The sequence below is a fragment of the Lithobates pipiens genome, unplaced genomic scaffold (assembly GCF_037356315.1).
Source record: "Lithobates pipiens isolate NorthernLeopardFrog02 unplaced genomic scaffold, aLitPip1_a1.2 Scaffold_3, whole genome shotgun sequence".
NCBI lineage: Eukaryota > Metazoa > Chordata > Amphibia > Anura > Ranidae > Lithobates > Lithobates pipiens.
In genome coordinates, this window is record NW_027507790.1 from 223,078,544 (window position 1) to 223,096,769 (window position 18,226).

General features: G+C 47.3%; 1 protein-coding gene across 3 annotated transcripts in view; it reads left to right on the forward strand.

The window, feature by feature from the left end:
- Positions 1-18,226, forward strand: part of FYB1 (FYN binding protein 1) — a 301,988-nt gene that overhangs the window by 226,373 nt on the left and 57,389 nt on the right. For all 3 annotated transcript variants that reach the window (XM_077462820.1, XM_077462822.1, XM_077462821.1), the window contains exon 11: positions 16,958-17,021. In XM_077462820.1, coding sequence (XP_077318946.1) covers positions 16,958-17,021 — 64 coding nt within the window. The remainder of the gene's footprint in view (positions 1-16,957; positions 17,022-18,226) is intronic.

Genomic DNA, 18,226 nt, shown 5'->3' on the forward strand with positions numbered 1-18,226 from the left:
GAGCGACCTCCGAAAGGCAGTGAGCGCCCCATCCTCGGTTGCTGGCATCTGAAGTTACCGTGACCCATGAGATGGGAATGATTGAATGGTGGTTGCGCAGGTTCTTCCCCTGTAGCCACCAAAGAAGAGACGTCCTCATGGCTGGAGTGAGGAATATGCGCTGTGTCTGGCTGGATAAGTCCCACTGTTGTAGAAACCCCTTCTGAAAGGGACGAGTGTGCCACTGGGCCCACTTTACCATGGGAATGGTGGCTGACATTGTGCCAATCACCCTCAGACATTGGAGAGCCGAGAGATGGGATGCTGCAAGGGCTGCATGAATCCTGTCTCGTATGACTCCAACCTTCTCTTCTGGAAGGGCGATAGTACCTTCTGCTGTGTTGAACTGCGCCCCTAGGAAAACAAGAGACTGAGTTGGATCTAGGTGACTCTTTTCTAAGTTCAGAAGCCACCCGAACTCCTGTAGAGTGGAGATGACTAGGTCTTTGTGCTCCAAGAGCTGATCTTTGTTCTGGGATAGCAGAAGAAGGTCGTCGAGATAGTGATGGAGACGAACACCTTTGACTCTGAGAAAGGCCACAACTGCCAAAAGAACTTTGGAGAAGACCCGTGGGGACGTTGTTAACCCAAAGGGAAGACATGTAAATTGAAGATGTTGAATGCCTACTGCAAAGCGGAGGTATTGTTGAAACTCCTTTGCCACGGGAACATGGAAGTAAGCATCCTTCAAATCGACTGATATCATCCAGTCCCCCAGATACACGGACTGCTGGATGGTAAGCAGAGATTCCATCTTGAACTTCTCTTTGCGAATGAAGGAATTGAGATGGGTCAAATCTATTACCGGCCTCCATGTGCCATTTTTCTTTTGAACCAGAAACAAAGGGGAATACATGCCCTCTCCACGTTCTTCTTCTGGAACGGGAACGGCTGCGCCTTGATCCAGTAAAGAGTTCACGTAGGTCAATAGGACTTGTTTCTTCTCTTTTGATTCTGGAAGATTTGTGGGAATAAATCTTAGCTTTGGGGTGCTGATAAAACCCCACTTGTGACCTGAGGAAATTGTTTTTACAGTCCAAAAATCCCGAATTGAGGCCGCCCAAACATGCCTGAAGTGGAGAAGACGAGCCCCCACCTGACAAGTTTGAGCGGGCCCAATTTCAAAAGGATTTCGCGGAATCCTGCTTGCCGGACGAACCCCCTTTTGAGGTATTTTTGAAAGAAGATTGCCTGGATCTCCATGACCTTGAGAATTCTCGACCAGGTCTATAGCTCCGCGCCTCCCTGGCACGATCAGGGCCTTGTCTTCTAGGAAATGGACGCCTTTGATTTTGAAGACGTCTGTCCTGGGGAAGAAACCCAGATTTCCCACCTGTAGCCCGGGATATGGCAGTATCCAGCTTGTTACCAAACAAAGATGACCCCTCAAAGGGAATACGGCACCAGGCCTGTTTGGATGCTGGATCCGCCAGCCATGGACGGAGCCATAACGCACGGCGAGCTGAGACTGCTGCTAACATATCCCGAGATATCAGGCGGATAACATCAATAGATGCCTCCCCCAAAAAGGCAGACGCCATCCTGATTTCTTGAATAGGGGAGTCTTTTGCTGATTCAATAGAAATACCCCTCAGGAATTCCTCTACAGAATCAGCCCAGGATTCTATGGCCTTGGATACCGCTGCCATTGCAAGCACTGGTTTGCAAGCCATTCCAGAAGTCAGATATATCCTCTTAAGGTCTGAATCGATCCGCCTTTCCAAAGGATCTTTAAAGGATACCGTATCCTCTAAGGGTAGGGTTACATATCTCACCAAACGCATGAGCGCTGCATCCACCAGTGGTGCTGACTCCAGGTGCTTCACATCCTCTTCTTTAAAGGGATATAATTTCAGGATTTTTGACTGCATGGAACCCTTTTTATCCACCTTGCTCCATTCCTCGGTAATAATGTCACCCAACTCTGAAAGGAAGGGAAAAAATTGTCGCTCCTTATTGAGCTGTTTAAAGAACTTTCTCTGCTTTGGTGGGGAAGTAACAGGGTCTTCCCACTTCAGAGCCTCTCTCACTGCTTTGACCAATGAAGGCACCAGTCCATAGTCAAAACCTAAACCAGGATCCTCACAGTCAGATTCACTATCTGAGATGGGAGCAGATAGGCGGCTTGGCTGAGAGGATTCCCATGTCTCCTGCAATGGGTTCTCTCCAGGTGGAGGAGCCAATAATTCTGACGGGGATTCACACAGCTGTAGAGCGTCCCTCTCCTGCAGAGACTCCTTCACAACCCGTCTTACTATTGACTCCAAACGCTGGTCTGCATCATCCCTTTCATCTGCAGCTTTGGAGAAGCAATGATCGCATAAGGATACGTCCGAAGGAACAGGCATCCTGCACCCCCAGCATGATTTTTCCGTACGCTTGCTGGAGTGAGCAGCAGGGGGGTGAGAATAATTCTTATTATGCTGTTCAGATCTTGACCTATGCTGGCTAGATCTTGAGGAGGATTTATGGCGGTGTGATCTTGATGATCCACTGCGTCTAGAAGTGTTAGGTTGTGGATCAGACCCAGAAGGGCTGTAAGGGTAAAACAGACAGAGAGAGAAAAGGATATACAGTCAATCCTACCTATGCCAAACACTCTCTCCAATATATAAAAAGCATAAATACTAAAGACCTACCTAACATGAGCGGGCTGGCCACTAGGAGGCAGTAAGGCGTCCATATTCACAATAAACCCACAGTTTAAGAAACACTGCAACTAAAGAGAAAAAAAAAACACACATTTTTTTTTTTTTTTTTTTTAAAAGCATTTCCCCAGCCTAAGGGACACGCTCTTACCTTAAACCGCCGCGCTGACAGCCCCGGGAAGTCGCTGCGACCACTGCAAACATTCCCAGGGTTCTGACAGCTTCCAAAGCCTTTTAAATTTGGCGCCCGTGACGTCATCGCCGACGTCAGACGCGAGGCGCTCGCGCGCATGCGCGGGAACCAAGCCTCGGTCTCATACCGGGTTCGCACATGCGCAGAACGCCTGCATAACCCGGAAGTAGGAGAGAGGTTTGCTGGAACGCGGAAGCGAACGCAAACGGCATGGAGGAGACCGCAAGACAAACAAAAGAAATACACACAAATACAATGCTGCCATGGATAGATAAAAGGCTCACCACTCCACCAACGATCACCTGGCCGAACGGACTGGAACACACACGCCATACCTCCAGCAGATAATGGTCACCCATAACAACGGGACACAGACCGTGCGCACTCAGGTAGGAAATCCTTTCTTCAGCGCTACTCTGCAAATACTCTCCATACCCTGCTTAACAGTCAGGGCCTATCGGAGGAAAATTTCTCAGTCAATCAGCCAATCGATCGTCGTGAAGTTTTATTTCCAGGAAAGAAACCATCTGGTCCTACTGGGGAGGACAAAAAAGGAACACTGATAGTGGCCAGGAGCAAAGATTTATGGGAGTTGGGTCCTATTGGGTAATCGTGGAGGCGGGGCTACCCACACGTATGCTGCCATGGAGCCTTTCAGGAAAACGGAAAATTTATATCAAATACTTACCGTAATTTTCCTTTCCTGATAGGCTCCATGGCAGCATACGTGTGGGTAGCCCCGCCTCCACGATTACCCAATAGGACCCAACTCCCATAAATCTTTGCTCCTGGCCACTATCAGTGTTCCGTAACTAGCCGACTCCAGACATTTGGGAGGGAACTCCTGCTGCCATGGAGCCTATCAGGAAAGGAAAATTACGGTAAGTATTTGATATAAATTTTCCGTTTTCCTGAAAGGCTCCATGGCAGCATACGTGTGGGAAATAACTCGCCAAACACACCCGGGTGGGCAAAATGTCGAGCAAAGAACAAAAGTTTATTTAGCATTGTCAACCGACAAAACTTGCAAACCAAAATTAACAGAAGACAGAGCCGCTGGCTCTACACAGTAATGAGAAACAAAGGTATTAATAGAAGACCAAGAGGCCGCTCTGCAAATAACTTCAGGCGCCACATGGCGAGAAGCTGCCCACGATGTTGAAATACTCCGTGTTGAATGAGCTGTTAATGCCTCAGGAGGAGCCAAGCCCTTTGCTCTGTACGCCCTCTGAATGATCTGAATGATCCAGGTAGAGATAGATCTAGCCGAAGCTTGCAATCCTTTATTCTTGCCATGAGGGAGAACAAAAAGAAATTTCGTTTGTCTAAAGGGAGCTGTGACTTCCAAATATTGTTTCAGCGCGTGTCCTACGTCCAGAGGATGAACATCCTGACTCTCTGAGTTTTTGAAAGTGGGAAGCACAATTTCCTGATTCTCATGGAAGACCGAGGTTACTTTGGGATGCGATCCCAACATGGGAATCAATACTGCCCTATCTGGAAAGAAAGTCAGAAAGGGTTCTTCCGAACCTAGATTCCTAATCTCAGAAACTCTCTTGGCTGAGGTTATAGCTACCAAGAAGATGGTCTTGAGAGTGAGATCCCTTATGGACAGAGGCTCCGTAGAATCCTTTCCAAGGTTTGAGAGAAAATCCAGCACTAAAGGGAGGTCCCATTTAGGAAACCTTGGTTTTCTTTGGGGTCTGAGCCTAGTAGCTCCCTTGAAGAATTGTTGTACCAGTGCATGGTTTGCCCAGGAAATACCCGTAAAGGCTGAAATAGCCGATACTTGGACTCTCAATGAACTGATAGCTAGAGGTAAATCAAGGCCTGTTTGAAGAAAGCTTAGTATGTCTTGTATTGTTGGAGAACTGCAAGAATTTTCTCTGGAGGACATATGGGCCGAAAACTTGGACCATATACGCTCATATACCCTATTAGTACTCCCGCGTCTGGAATTGAGAAGGGTTGGGATGACCTCTTCCGGACAACCAAGAGCTTCTAGCCTTTCCCTCTCAAAAACCATACCTTGAGGTTCAGACATGATGGGCATGGATGTAACCTTGTGCCTTGAGATAGCAAATCCGACCTGAGAGGCAGGGGAACTGGCTCTTGATAACTGAGGAGCAGCAGTAGAGGGAACCAAGGTCTGTTGGGCCAGAAAGGAATTACTGCGAGAATCTCCGCCTTCTCTGACCTGAGTCTCCGAAGGAATTGCAGGATCACCGGAACTGGAGGGAAGGCGTAAGCTGTCTGAAACTTCCAATGTTCTGTGAGGGCATCTATCCCATATGCCTGGGGATCCCTGAACCTTGAGTAATATTTCGGAAGCTTCCGATTGCACGGGGAAGCGAACAAGTCGACTTCCAGGGACAATCCTAAGGTCAGGAGCCAATCGAATACTTCCCGGTGTAGAGACCACTCGTTGTTGTCCAACTCGACACGCGATAGGAAGTCCGCCTGAACATTCTGCACCCCTGGGATGTAGACTGCAGAAAGGTTGGACAAATTCTTCTGAGCCCAATTCATTATTGGCTCCGTCTCCTGTAACAGGGACCAGCTGCGAGTTCCCCCTTGCTTCTTTACGTAAGCCACCGCGGTTGTGTTGTCCAACCTTAGCATGACCGAGGCATTCGCTGTCAGATGATGGAATGACCGAAGCGCCTGGAAGGCCGCTCTTAGCTCCAGAACATTGGAGACGACTCTCTGTGATGGAAACGTCCACCTGCCCTGAGCGACCTCCGAAAGGCAGTGAGCGCCCCATCCTCGGTTGCTGGCATCTGAAGTTACCGTGACCCATGAGATGGGAATGATTGAATGGTGGTTGCGCAGGTTCTTCCCCTGTAGCCACCAAAGAAGAGACGTCCTCATGGCTGGAGTGAGGAATATGCGCTGTGTCTGGCTGGATAAGTCCCACTGTTGTAGAAACCCCTTCTGAAAGGGACGAGTGTGCCACTGGGCCCACTTTACCATGGGAATGGTGGCTGACATTGTGCCAATCACCCTCAGACATTGGAGAGCCGAGAGATGGGATGCTGCAAGGGCTGCATGAATCCTGTCTCGTATGACTCCAACCTTCTCTTCTGGAAGGGCGATAGTACCTTCTGCTGTGTTGAACTGCGCCCCTAGGAAAACAAGAGACTGAGTTGGATCTAGGTGACTCTTTTCTAAGTTCAGAAGCCACCCGAACTCCTGTAGAGTGGAGATGACTAGGTCTTTGTGCTCCAAGAGCTGATCTTTGTTCTGGGATAGCAGAAGAAGGTCGTCGAGATAGTGATGGAGACGAACACCTTTGACTCTGAGAAAGGCCACAACTGCCAAAAGAACTTTGGAGAAGACCCGTGGGGACGTTGTTAACCCAAAGGGAAGACATGTAAATTGAAGATGTTGAATGCCTACTGCAAAGCGGAGGTATTGTTGAAACTCCTTTGCCACGGGAACATGGAAGTAAGCATCCTTCAAATCGACTGATATCATCCAGTCCCCCAGATACACGGACTGCTGGATGGTAAGCAGAGATTCCATCTTGAACTTCTCTTTGCGAATGAAGGAATTGAGATGGGTCAAATCTATTACCGGCCTCCATGTGCCATTTTTCTTTTGAACCAGAAACAAAGGGGAATACATGCCCTCTCCACGTTCTTCTTCTGGAACGGGAACGGCTGCGCCTTGATCCAGTAAAGAGTTCACGTAGGTCAATAGGACTTGTTTCTTCTCTTTTGATTCTGGAAGATTTGTGGGAATAAATCTTAGCTTTGGGGTGCTGATAAAACCCCACTTGTGACCTGAGGAAATTGTTTTTACAGTCCAAAAATCCCGAATTGAGGCCGCCCAAACATGCCTGAAGTGGAGAAGACGAGCCCCCACCTGACAAGTTTGAGCGGGCCCAATTTCAAAAGGATTTCGCGGAATCCTGCTTGCCGGACGAACCCCCTTTTGAGGTATTTTTGAAAGAAGATTGCCTGGATCTCCATGACCTTGAGAATTCTCGACCAGGTCTATAGCTCCGCGCCTCCCTGGCACGATCAGGGCCTTGTCTTCTAGGAAATGGACGCCTTTGATTTTGAAGACGTCTGTCCTGGGGAAGAAACCCAGATTTCCCACCTGTAGCCCGGGATATGGCAGTATCCAGCTTGTTACCAAACAAAGATGACCCCTCAAAGGGAATACGGCACCAGGCCTGTTTGGATGCTGGATCCGCCAGCCATGGACGGAGCCATAACGCACGGCGAGCTGAGACTGCTGCTAACATATCCCGAGATATCAGGCGGATAACATCAATAGATGCCTCCCCCAAAAAGGCAGACGCCATCCTGATTTCTTGAATAGGGGAGTCTTTTGCTGATTCAATAGAAATACCCCTCAGGAATTCCTCTACAGAATCAGCCCAGGATTCTATGGCCTTGGATACCGCTGCCATTGCAAGCACTGGTTTGCAAGCCATTCCAGAAGTCAGATATATCCTCTTAAGGTCTGAATCGATCCGCCTTTCCAAAGGATCTTTAAAGGATACCGTATCCTCTAAGGGTAGGGTTACATATCTCACCAAACGCATGAGCGCTGCATCCACCAGTGGTGCTGACTCCAGGTGCTTCACATCCTCTTCTTTAAAGGGATATAATTTCAGGATTTTTGACTGCATGGAACCCTTTTTATCCACCTTGCTCCATTCCTCGGTAATAATGTCACCCAACTCTGAAAGGAAGGGAAAAAATTGTCGCTCCTTATTGAGCTGTTTAAAGAACTTTCTCTGCTTTGGTGGGGAAGTAACAGGGTCTTCCCACTTCAGAGCCTCTCTCACTGCTTTGACCAATGAAGGCACCAGTCCATAGTCAAAACCTAAACCAGGATCCTCACAGTCAGATTCACTATCTGAGATGGGAGCAGATAGGCGGCTTGGCTGAGAGGATTCCCATGTCTCCTGCAATGGGTTCTCTCCAGGTGGAGGAGCCAATAATTCTGACGGGGATTCACACAGCTGTAGAGCGTCCCTCTCCTGCAGAGACTCCTTCACAACCCGTCTTACTATTGACTCCAAACGCTGGTCTGCATCATCCCTTTCATCTGCAGCTTTGGAGAAGCAATGATCGCATAAGGATACGTCCGAAGGAACAGGCATCCTGCACCCCCAGCATGATTTTTCCGTACGCTTGCTGGAGTGAGCAGCAGGGGGGTGAGAATAATTCTTATTATGCTGTTCAGATCTTGACCTATGCTGGCTAGATCTTGAGGAGGATTTATGGCGGTGTGATCTTGATGATCCACTGCGTCTAGAAGTGTTAGGTTGTGGATCAGACCCAGAAGGGCTGTAAGGGTAAAACAGACAGAGAGAGAAAAGGATATACAGTCAATCCTACCTATGCCAAACACTCTCTCCAATATATAAAAAGCATAAATACTAAAGACCTACCTAACATGAGCGGGCTGGCCACTAGGAGGCAGTAAGGCGTCCATATTCACAATAAACCCACAGTTTAAGAAACACTGCAACTAAAGAGAAAAAAAAAACACACATTTTTTTTTTTTTTTTTTTTAAAAGCATTTCCCCAGCCTAAGGGACACGCTCTTACCTTAAACCGCCGCGCTGACAGCCCCGGGAAGTCGCTGCGACCACTGCAAACATTCCCAGGGTTCTGACAGCTTCCAAAGCCTTTTAAATTTGGCGCCCGTGACGTCATCGCCGACGTCAGACGCGAGGCGCTCGCGCGCATGCGCGGGAACCAAGCCTCGGTCTCATACCGGGTTCGCACATGCGCAGAACGCCTGCATAACCCGGAAGTAGGAGAGAGGTTTGCTGGAACGCGGAAGCGAACGCAAACGGCATGGAGGAGACCGCAAGACAAACAAAAGAAATACACACAAATACAATGCTGCCATGGATAGATAAAAGGCTCACCACTCCACCAACGATCACCTGGCCGAACGGACTGGAACACACACGCCATACCTCCAGCAGATAATGGTCACCCATAACAACGGGACACAGACCGTGCGCACTCAGGTAGGAAATCCTTTCTTCAGCGCTACTCTGCAAATACTCTCCATACCCTGCTTAACAGTCAGGGCCTATCGGAGGAAAATTTCTCAGTCAATCAGCCAATCGATCGTCGTGAAGTTTTATTTCCAGGAAAGAAACCATCTGGTCCTACTGGGGAGGACAAAAAAGGAACACTGATAGTGGCCAGGAGCAAAGATTTATGGGAGTTGGGTCCTATTGGGTAATCGTGGAGGCGGGGCTACCCACACGTATGCTGCCATGGAGCCTTTCAGGAAAACGGAAAATTTATATCAAATACTTACCGTAATTTTCCTTTCCTGATAGGCTCCATGGCAGCATACGTGTGGGTAGCCCCGCCTCCACGATTACCCAATAGGACCCAACTCCCATAAATCTTTGCTCCTGGCCACTATCAGTGTTCCGTAACTAGCCGACTCCAGACATTTGGGAGGGAACTCCTGCTGCCATGGAGCCTATCAGGAAAGGAAAATTACGGTAAGTATTTGATATAAATTTTCCGTTTTCCTGAAAGGCTCCATGGCAGCATACGTGTGGGAAATAACTCGCCAAACACACCCGGGTGGGCAAAATGTCGAGCAAAGAACAAAAGTTTATTTAGCATTGTCAACCGACAAAACTTGCAAACCAAAATTAACAGAAGACAGAGCCGCTGGCTCTACACAGTAATGAGAAACAAAGGTATTAATAGAAGACCAAGAGGCCGCTCTGCAAATAACTTCAGGCGCCACATGGCGAGAAGCTGCCCACGATGTTGAAATACTCCGTGTTGAATGAGCTGTTAATGCCTCAGGAGGAGCCAAGCCCTTTGCTCTGTACGCCCTCTGAATGATCTGAATGATCCAGGTAGAGATAGATCTAGCCGAAGCTTGCAATCCTTTATTCTTGCCATGAGGGAGAACAAAAAGAAATTTCGTTTGTCTAAAGGGAGCTGTGACTTCCAAATATTGTTTCAGCGCGTGTCCTACGTCCAGAGGATGAACATCCTGACTCTCTGAGTTTTTGAAAGTGGGAAGCACAATTTCCTGATTCTCATGGAAGACCGAGGTTACTTTGGGATGCGATCCCAACATGGGAATCAATACTGCCCTATCTGGAAAGAAAGTCAGAAAGGGTTCTTCCGAACCTAGATTCCTAATCTCAGAAACTCTCTTGGCTGAGGTTATAGCTACCAAGAAGATGGTCTTGAGAGTGAGATCCCTTATGGACAGAGGCTCCGTAGAATCCTTTCCAAGGTTTGAGAGAAAATCCAGCACTAAAGGGAGGTCCCATTTAGGAAACCTTGGTTTTCTTTGGGGTCTGAGCCTAGTAGCTCCCTTGAAGAATTGTTGTACCAGTGCATGGTTTGCCCAGGAAATACCCGTAAAGGCTGAAATAGCCGATACTTGGACTCTCAATGAACTGATAGCTAGAGGTAAATCAAGGCCTGTTTGAAGAAAGCTTAGTATGTCTTGTATTGTTGGAGAACTGCAAGAATTTTCTCTGGAGGACATATGGGCCGAAAACTTGGACCATATACGCTCATATACCCTATTAGTACTCCCGCGTCTGGAATTGAGAAGGGTTGGGATGACCTCTTCCGGACAACCAAGAGCTTCTAGCCTTTCCCTCTCAAAAACCATACCTTGAGGTTCAGACATGATGGGCATGGATGTAACCTTGTGCCTTGAGATAGCAAATCCGACCTGAGAGGCAGGGGAACTGGCTCTTGATAACTGAGGAGCAGCAGTAGAGGGAACCAAGGTCTGTTGGGCCAGAAAGGAATTACTGCGAGAATCTCCGCCTTCTCTGACCTGAGTCTCCGAAGGAATTGCAGGATCACCGGAACTGGAGGGAAGGCGTAAGCTGTCTGAAACTTCCAATGTTCTGTGAGGGCATCTATCCCATATGCCTGGGGATCCCTGAACCTTGAGTAATATTTCGGAAGCTTCCGATTGCACGGGGAAGCGAACAAGTCGACTTCCAGGGACAATCCTAAGGTCAGGAGCCAATCGAATACTTCCCGGTGTAGAGACCACTCGTTGTTGTCCAACTCGACACGCGATAGGAAGTCCGCCTGAACATTCTGCACCCCTGGGATGTAGACTGCAGAAAGGTTGGACAAATTCTTCTGAGCCCAATTCATTATTGGCTCCGTCTCCTGTAACAGGGACCAGCTGCGAGTTCCCCCTTGCTTCTTTACGTAAGCCACCGCGGTTGTGTTGTCCAACCTTAGCATGACCGAGGCATTCGCTGTCAGATGATGGAATGACCGAAGCGCCTGGAAGGCCGCTCTTAGCTCCAGAACATTGGAGACGACTCTCTGTGATGGAAACGTCCACCTGCCCTGAGCGACCTCCGAAAGGCAGTGAGCGCCCCATCCTCGGTTGCTGGCATCTGAAGTTACCGTGACCCATGAGATGGGAATGATTGAATGGTGGTTGCGCAGGTTCTTCCCCTGTAGCCACCAAAGAAGAGACGTCCTCATGGCTGGAGTGAGGAATATGCGCTGTGTCTGGCTGGATAAGTCCCACTGTTGTAGAAACCCCTTCTGAAAGGGACGAGTGTGCCACTGGGCCCACTTTACCATGGGAATGGTGGCTGACATTGTGCCAATCACCCTCAGACATTGGAGAGCCGAGAGATGGGATGCTGCAAGGGCTGCATGAATCCTGTCTCGTATGACTCCAACCTTCTCTTCTGGAAGGGCGATAGTACCTTCTGCTGTGTTGAACTGCGCCCCTAGGAAAACAAGAGACTGAGTTGGATCTAGGTGACTCTTTTCTAAGTTCAGAAGCCACCCGAACTCCTGTAGAGTGGAGATGACTAGGTCTTTGTGCTCCAAGAGCTGATCTTTGTTCTGGGATAGCAGAAGAAGGTCGTCGAGATAGTGATGGAGACGAACACCTTTGACTCTGAGAAAGGCCACAACTGCCAAAAGAACTTTGGAGAAGACCCGTGGGGACGTTGTTAACCCAAAGGGAAGACATGTAAATTGAAGATGTTGAATGCCTACTGCAAAGCGGAGGTATTGTTGAAACTCCTTTGCCACGGGAACATGGAAGTAAGCATCCTTCAAATCGACTGATATCATCCAGTCCCCCAGATACACGGACTGCTGGATGGTAAGCAGAGATTCCATCTTGAACTTCTCTTTGCGAATGAAGGAATTGAGATGGGTCAAATCTATTACCGGCCTCCATGTGCCATTTTTCTTTTGAACCAGAAACAAAGGGGAATACATGCCCTCTCCACGTTCTTCTTCTGGAACGGGAACGGCTGCGCCTTGATCCAGTAAAGAGTTCACGTAGGTCAATAGGACTTGTTTCTTCTCTTTTGATTCTGGAAGATTTGTGGGAATAAATCTTAGCTTTGGGGTGCTGATAAAACCCCACTTGTGACCTGAGGAAATTGTTTTTACAGTCCAAAAATCCCGAATTGAGGCCGCCCAAACATGCCTGAAGTGGAGAAGACGAGCCCCCACCTGACAAGTTTGAGCGGGCCCAATTTCAAAAGGATTTCGCGGAATCCTGCTTGCCGGACGAACCCCCTTTTGAGGTATTTTTGAAAGAAGATTGCCTGGATCTCCATGACCTTGAGAATTCTCGACCAGGTCTATAGCTCCGCGCCTCCCTGGCACGATCAGGGCCTTGTCTTCTAGGAAATGGACGCCTTTGATTTTGAAGACGTCTGTCCTGGGGAAGAAACCCAGATTTCCCACCTGTAGCCCGGGATATGGCAGTATCCAGCTTGTTACCAAACAAAGATGACCCCTCAAAGGGAATACGGCACCAGGCCTGTTTGGATGCTGGATCCGCCAGCCATGGACGGAGCCATAACGCACGGCGAGCTGAGACTGCTGCTAACATATCCCGAGATATCAGGCGGATAACATCAATAGATGCCTCCCCCAAAAAGGCAGACGCCATCCTGATTTCTTGAATAGGGGAGTCTTTTGCTGATTCAATAGAAATACCCCTCAGGAATTCCTCTACAGAATCAGCCCAGGATTCTATGGCCTTGGATACCGCTGCCATTGCAAGCACTGGTTTGCAAGCCATTCCAGAAGTCAGATATATCCTCTTAAGGTCTGAATCGATCCGCCTTTCCAAAGGATCTTTAAAGGATACCGTATCCTCTAAGGGTAGGGTTACATATCTCACCAAACGCATGAGCGCTGCATCCACCAGTGGTGCTGACTCCAGGTGCTTCACATCCTCTTCTTTAAAGGGATATAATTTCAGGATTTTTGACTGCATGGAACCCTTTTTATCCACCTTGCTCCATTCCTCGGTAATAATGTCACCCAACTCTGAAAGGAAGGGAAAAAATTGTCGCTCCTTATTGAGCTGTTTAAAGAACTTTCTCTGCTTTGGTGGGGAAGTAACAGGGTCTTCCCACTTCAGAGCCTCTCTCACTGCTTTGACCAATGAAGGCACCAGTCCATAGTCAAAACCTAAACCAGGATCCTCACAGTCAGATTCACTATCTGAGATGGGAGCAGATAGGCGGCTTGGCTGAGAGGATTCCCATGTCTCCTGCAATGGGTTCTCTCCAGGTGGAGGAGCCAATAATTCTGACGGGGATTCACACAGCTGTAGAGCGTCCCTCTCCTGCAGAGACTCCTTCACAACCCGTCTTACTATTGACTCCAAACGCTGGTCTGCATCATCCCTTTCATCTGCAGCTTTGGAGAAGCAATGATCGCATAAGGATACGTCCGAAGGAACAGGCATCCTGCACCCCCAGCATGATTTTTCCGTACGCTTGCTGGAGTGAGCAGCAGGGGGGTGAGAATAATTCTTATTATGCTGTTCAGATCTTGACCTATGCTGGCTAGATCTTGAGGAGGATTTATGGCGGTGTGATCTTGATGATCCACTGCGTCTAGAAGTGTTAGGTTGTGGATCAGACCCAGAAGGGCTGTAAGGGTAAAACAGACAGAGAGAGAAAAGGATATACAGTCAATCCTACCTATGCCAAACACTCTCTCCAATATATAAAAAGCATAAATACTAAAGACCTACCTAACATGAGCGGGCTGGCCACTAGGAGGCAGTAAGGCGTCCATATTCACAATAAACCCACAGTTTAAGAAACACTGCAACTAAAGAGAAAAATAAAACACACATTTTTTTTTTTTTTTTTTTTTTTTAAAAGCATTTCCCCAGCCTAAGGGACACGCTCTTACCTTAAACCGCCGCGCTGACAGCCCCGGGAAGTCGCTGCGACCACTGCAAACATTCCCAGGGTTCTGACAGCTTCCAAAGCCTTTTAAATTTGGCGCCCGTGACGTCATCGCCGACGTCAGACGCGAGGCGCTCGCGCGCATGCGCGGGAACCAAGCCTCGGTCTCATACCGGGTTCGCACATGCGCAGAACGCCTGCATAACCCGGAAGTAGGAGAGAGGTTTGCTGGAACGCGGAAGCGAACGCAAACGGCATGGAGGAGACCGCAAGACAAACAAAAGAAATACACACAAATACAATGCTGCCATGGATAGATAAAAGGCTCACCACTCCACCAACGATCACCTGGCCGAACGGACTGGAACACACACGCCATACCTCCAGCAGATAATGGTCACCCATAACAACGGGACACAGACCGTGCGCACTCAGGTAGGAAATCCTTTCTTCAGCGCTACTCTGCAAATACTCTCCATACCCTGCTTAACAGTCAGGGCCTATCGGAGGAAAATTTCTCAGTCAATCAGCCAATCGATCGTCATGAAGTTTTATTTCCAGGAAAGAAACCATCTGGTCCTACTGGGGAGGACAAAAAAGGAACACTGATAGTGGCCAGGAGCAAAGATTTATGGGAGTTGGGTCCTATTGGGTAATCGTGGAGGCGGGGCTACCCACACGTATGCTGCCATGGAGCCTTTCAGGAAAGTGATTTTTTTCCAAAAAAAGTGCACTTGTAAGACCGCTGTGCAAATATGGTGTGAAAAAAAGTATTGCAATGACCGCCATTTTATTCTCTAGGGTGTTATAAAAAAAAACAATATAAAATGTTTGGGGGTTCTAAGTATTTTTCTAGCAAAAAAAAATGTTTTTAACATGTAAACACCGAGTCTGAAAAAGAGGCCTGGTCCTTAACCTCCTTAGCGGTAATCCCGAGTCTGGCTCGGGTTGGGAATTTCATTACAATAGCGGTAACCCCGAGCCAGACTCGGGCTTGCACCGCTCGATGCAGGGGAGGACACAGGTAACGTCACTTACCTTGTCCCCTGGATCCAGCGATGTCCGCCGCGCTGTGTGATCGAGCCGTCCTGCGCTCGATTCACAGTGCCGAATGCCGCCGAGCTCCGTTCCCTGCAACGTTACGGCGCACGGGAGCGGAGAACGGCGGCAAATTCAAAAATGTAAAAAGACACAAAAGACACACAGCACTGTAATCTTACAGATTACAGTGCTGTAGTAAAAAATACACACCCCCTTTGTCCCTAGTGGTCTGTGCAATGCCCTGCATGCACTTTTATATTATAAATACTGTTTTTTACTGCTTGTAATTTGGAGATTGTCCATAGCAACCAAAACATGTCCCTTTTTCATCTTTTTTTGGATTTGATTACATTATTCAATAATTTTTATTATTCTTTATTATATTATAAACTTTATCATACCCGGGATGTCCGCTAGACTCTGGTTTGAAGAGATTTCAGAGCGTTATTCCTAAGAATTACAGGACTACAAAATAAAAGCCAGATTTCCATGCAAAATAATTGTACCGCTTTCAGCACCTTATTCCAGACTGAATCATACCGCCAGGGAGGTTAAGTGGATAACCTATCAGCATGCCTTTGGAGTGTGGGGGGAAACAGACACAGTGAGAACATGCAAATTCCATGCAGGTAGTGCCATGGTTGGGATTTGAACACACAACCCTAGTGCTGCTAGTCAGTAGTGCTAACTATCTAGCCATTGTGCAGCTTATCGTTTTCTTAAATGTGGTGACCATGTAATCTTCACCTGGTGATCCGGCCACTATAGCCGCGTACACACGGGCGGACTGTCTGGCCAACTAAGTCCGTCAGACAATCCGACGGACAGTCCGTCCTACTTTCGAATGAACGGACTTGACCACACACGATGAACAAACAGTCCGTTGAAAGCTTGCGCGATGACGTGTACAGCACGTACGACGGGACTAGAAATAGGACGTCCAATACACAGCAATGCAACCTTCCGCCGTGTAAATCCTTTCTGAGCATGTGCCATACTTAGTCCGTCCAACTAGCCTACTCACGAGCGGACTGTCCGCTGAAACCAAAGTTGGACGGACAATATTACAGAAATTCCGAAATACTTAGTCCACCAGACTGCACGCTGAAAAAGTCCGCTGAAGCCCACACACGAGCGGACTGTCCGCTGAAATGTGTTTCGGCGGACTAAGTTGGACAGACAGTCCGCCCGTGTGTACGCGGCTTAAGTCTGTCTTTTGTAGGTAACACTACCCTCTCCCTAGACTGACAATGCTGCTGTCCAAAAGTGTCCTTGCTGTCCCTTCATCCAGAGGGGAGGCAATCTAAGACAGAAAGTGTTTTACCAGGTGAAAATAAAGGAAAAAAGCCTAAAAAATAAAAGAAAAAGAATGCAACCACCTCATCTAAAAGCCGATAAGCTGCTGTATAATCAATTTCCTTATTGGAACTAGATATGAGCTTTTGGAGACCACTGGACTGAGTTCTGTAGGTATTTTCTAATGCTTAGTAAATACTTGCTGAATCTTATTAAATAATTATCTTTAGCTTAGTATTTGTAATCTAATATAAGAAAAATGCTGATGTAGTGACTTGTAGTGGCTTCCTTAAAGCCTATAGGAGTGGAAACTATGGTAGATAGACTGGGAAGGTTTGCAGTGGTTAGCCAAAGCAAAAAAGAGATACTCCTGATGGACAGGTAGAGGCTGCGAATGGAGCTAACAACTAATTTCAGAGATTTACAAGTAACAATTATCTGGATAATAAAATTAATAGCATCTTGTTGTGTCTGGGGCTTTTACTATACCTTTATACTAGCTGACAAGTTTGCTTTAAATGAAATTAGCAGTTAATGCTGGATATTTTGTTTGCCTAGTCTTCCCACCTCCACCGAGTAATGATGACATCTATGATGGAGTTGATGACGACCCCCATGACAGGTATGTATTCTGCATACATTAGTAAACAAAATAATGAATCCGCTACTATCACTGTGTAAATGCCGGTAATTCAGCACAAGATATTTTTTTTTCTTGTTATTTGCTGCTATTGAAACCAGCAAGTTGTATTATGAAATACCAAAATTCACCATTTCTAATATGGCCCATGTTCATATTTGCATCTAATAAATGCTGACTTCTTATATTTTGGTTGGAATGCCCAAGCAATACGTCTTGAAACTCTGTGCCCTGCTCAAACTTGCCAAGGATGGTCACTTCTCCTGCTGCATTCTCTGTAATATTAAGACCTCATTCACACCTAGCGATTTGCATTGAGCGTTTTTTTTTGGACAGTTTTTTTTTTTTTTTTGCACAACGCGCTCTATGATTTCAATGGACTGCCCTATGCAGGACAAACATGGCAAAGTAGCTCATGGTGCATTTTTCCATGTTCAGATCTGCACGGTTATTACCGTGCATTAAGCCGTGTTTGTTGCACATTTTTGCATGTAGAAAAACTTGTGTGTGCGTCCCACATATGGGGTTCACATTTTTCACAGGTTCCGGGAGCATACACGGAAATGCGAGTTTCTGTGAGCGTAACGGGAATACGCAGATGTGAACGGAGCCTAAAGGCGAACTCTGGGAAAATATTAAATATACCATTCATTCGTTCTAAATACCATAATTTGCACTTCAGTCCATCCAGCCCTGAATTTTACACAGTCCGATAATACAGCACAGTCAGACTGGTGACCTTATTTTATCTATTGCAATTTAAAAAATACAGTTCGGTCACCTCCATGGCCCCAGCCTGTTATTGAATAGTGAAGGAGTAGCCATCTCTATACTTTCCCTTTTTGTTGGATGTCCTTCAGTAATTATGCAGTCCATCCTGTCCTACCAGAAAGACAGCAAAGCCGGGTTGGTGGTCTGCATTTCCTACAGTTGGGCAGTACAATTAGATCACCTCCTCTGTCTCATTTGTGCATGAACAGTAATAGAGCAGCCGTACACTGATGAGCTTAACCCTCTGCTCACTTTGCTCTCCCCTTCACTCAACATGTTCCTTATCAGCACATGTATATGCAACACACCTGATTTGCCCATAATGCTGCTACTCCCTCTCGTGGCCTGAGTTCTACTGTAGGGAACATCACAGTATGCTGATATTAAATTAAATTCAGGTACTTACACTAGTGAAA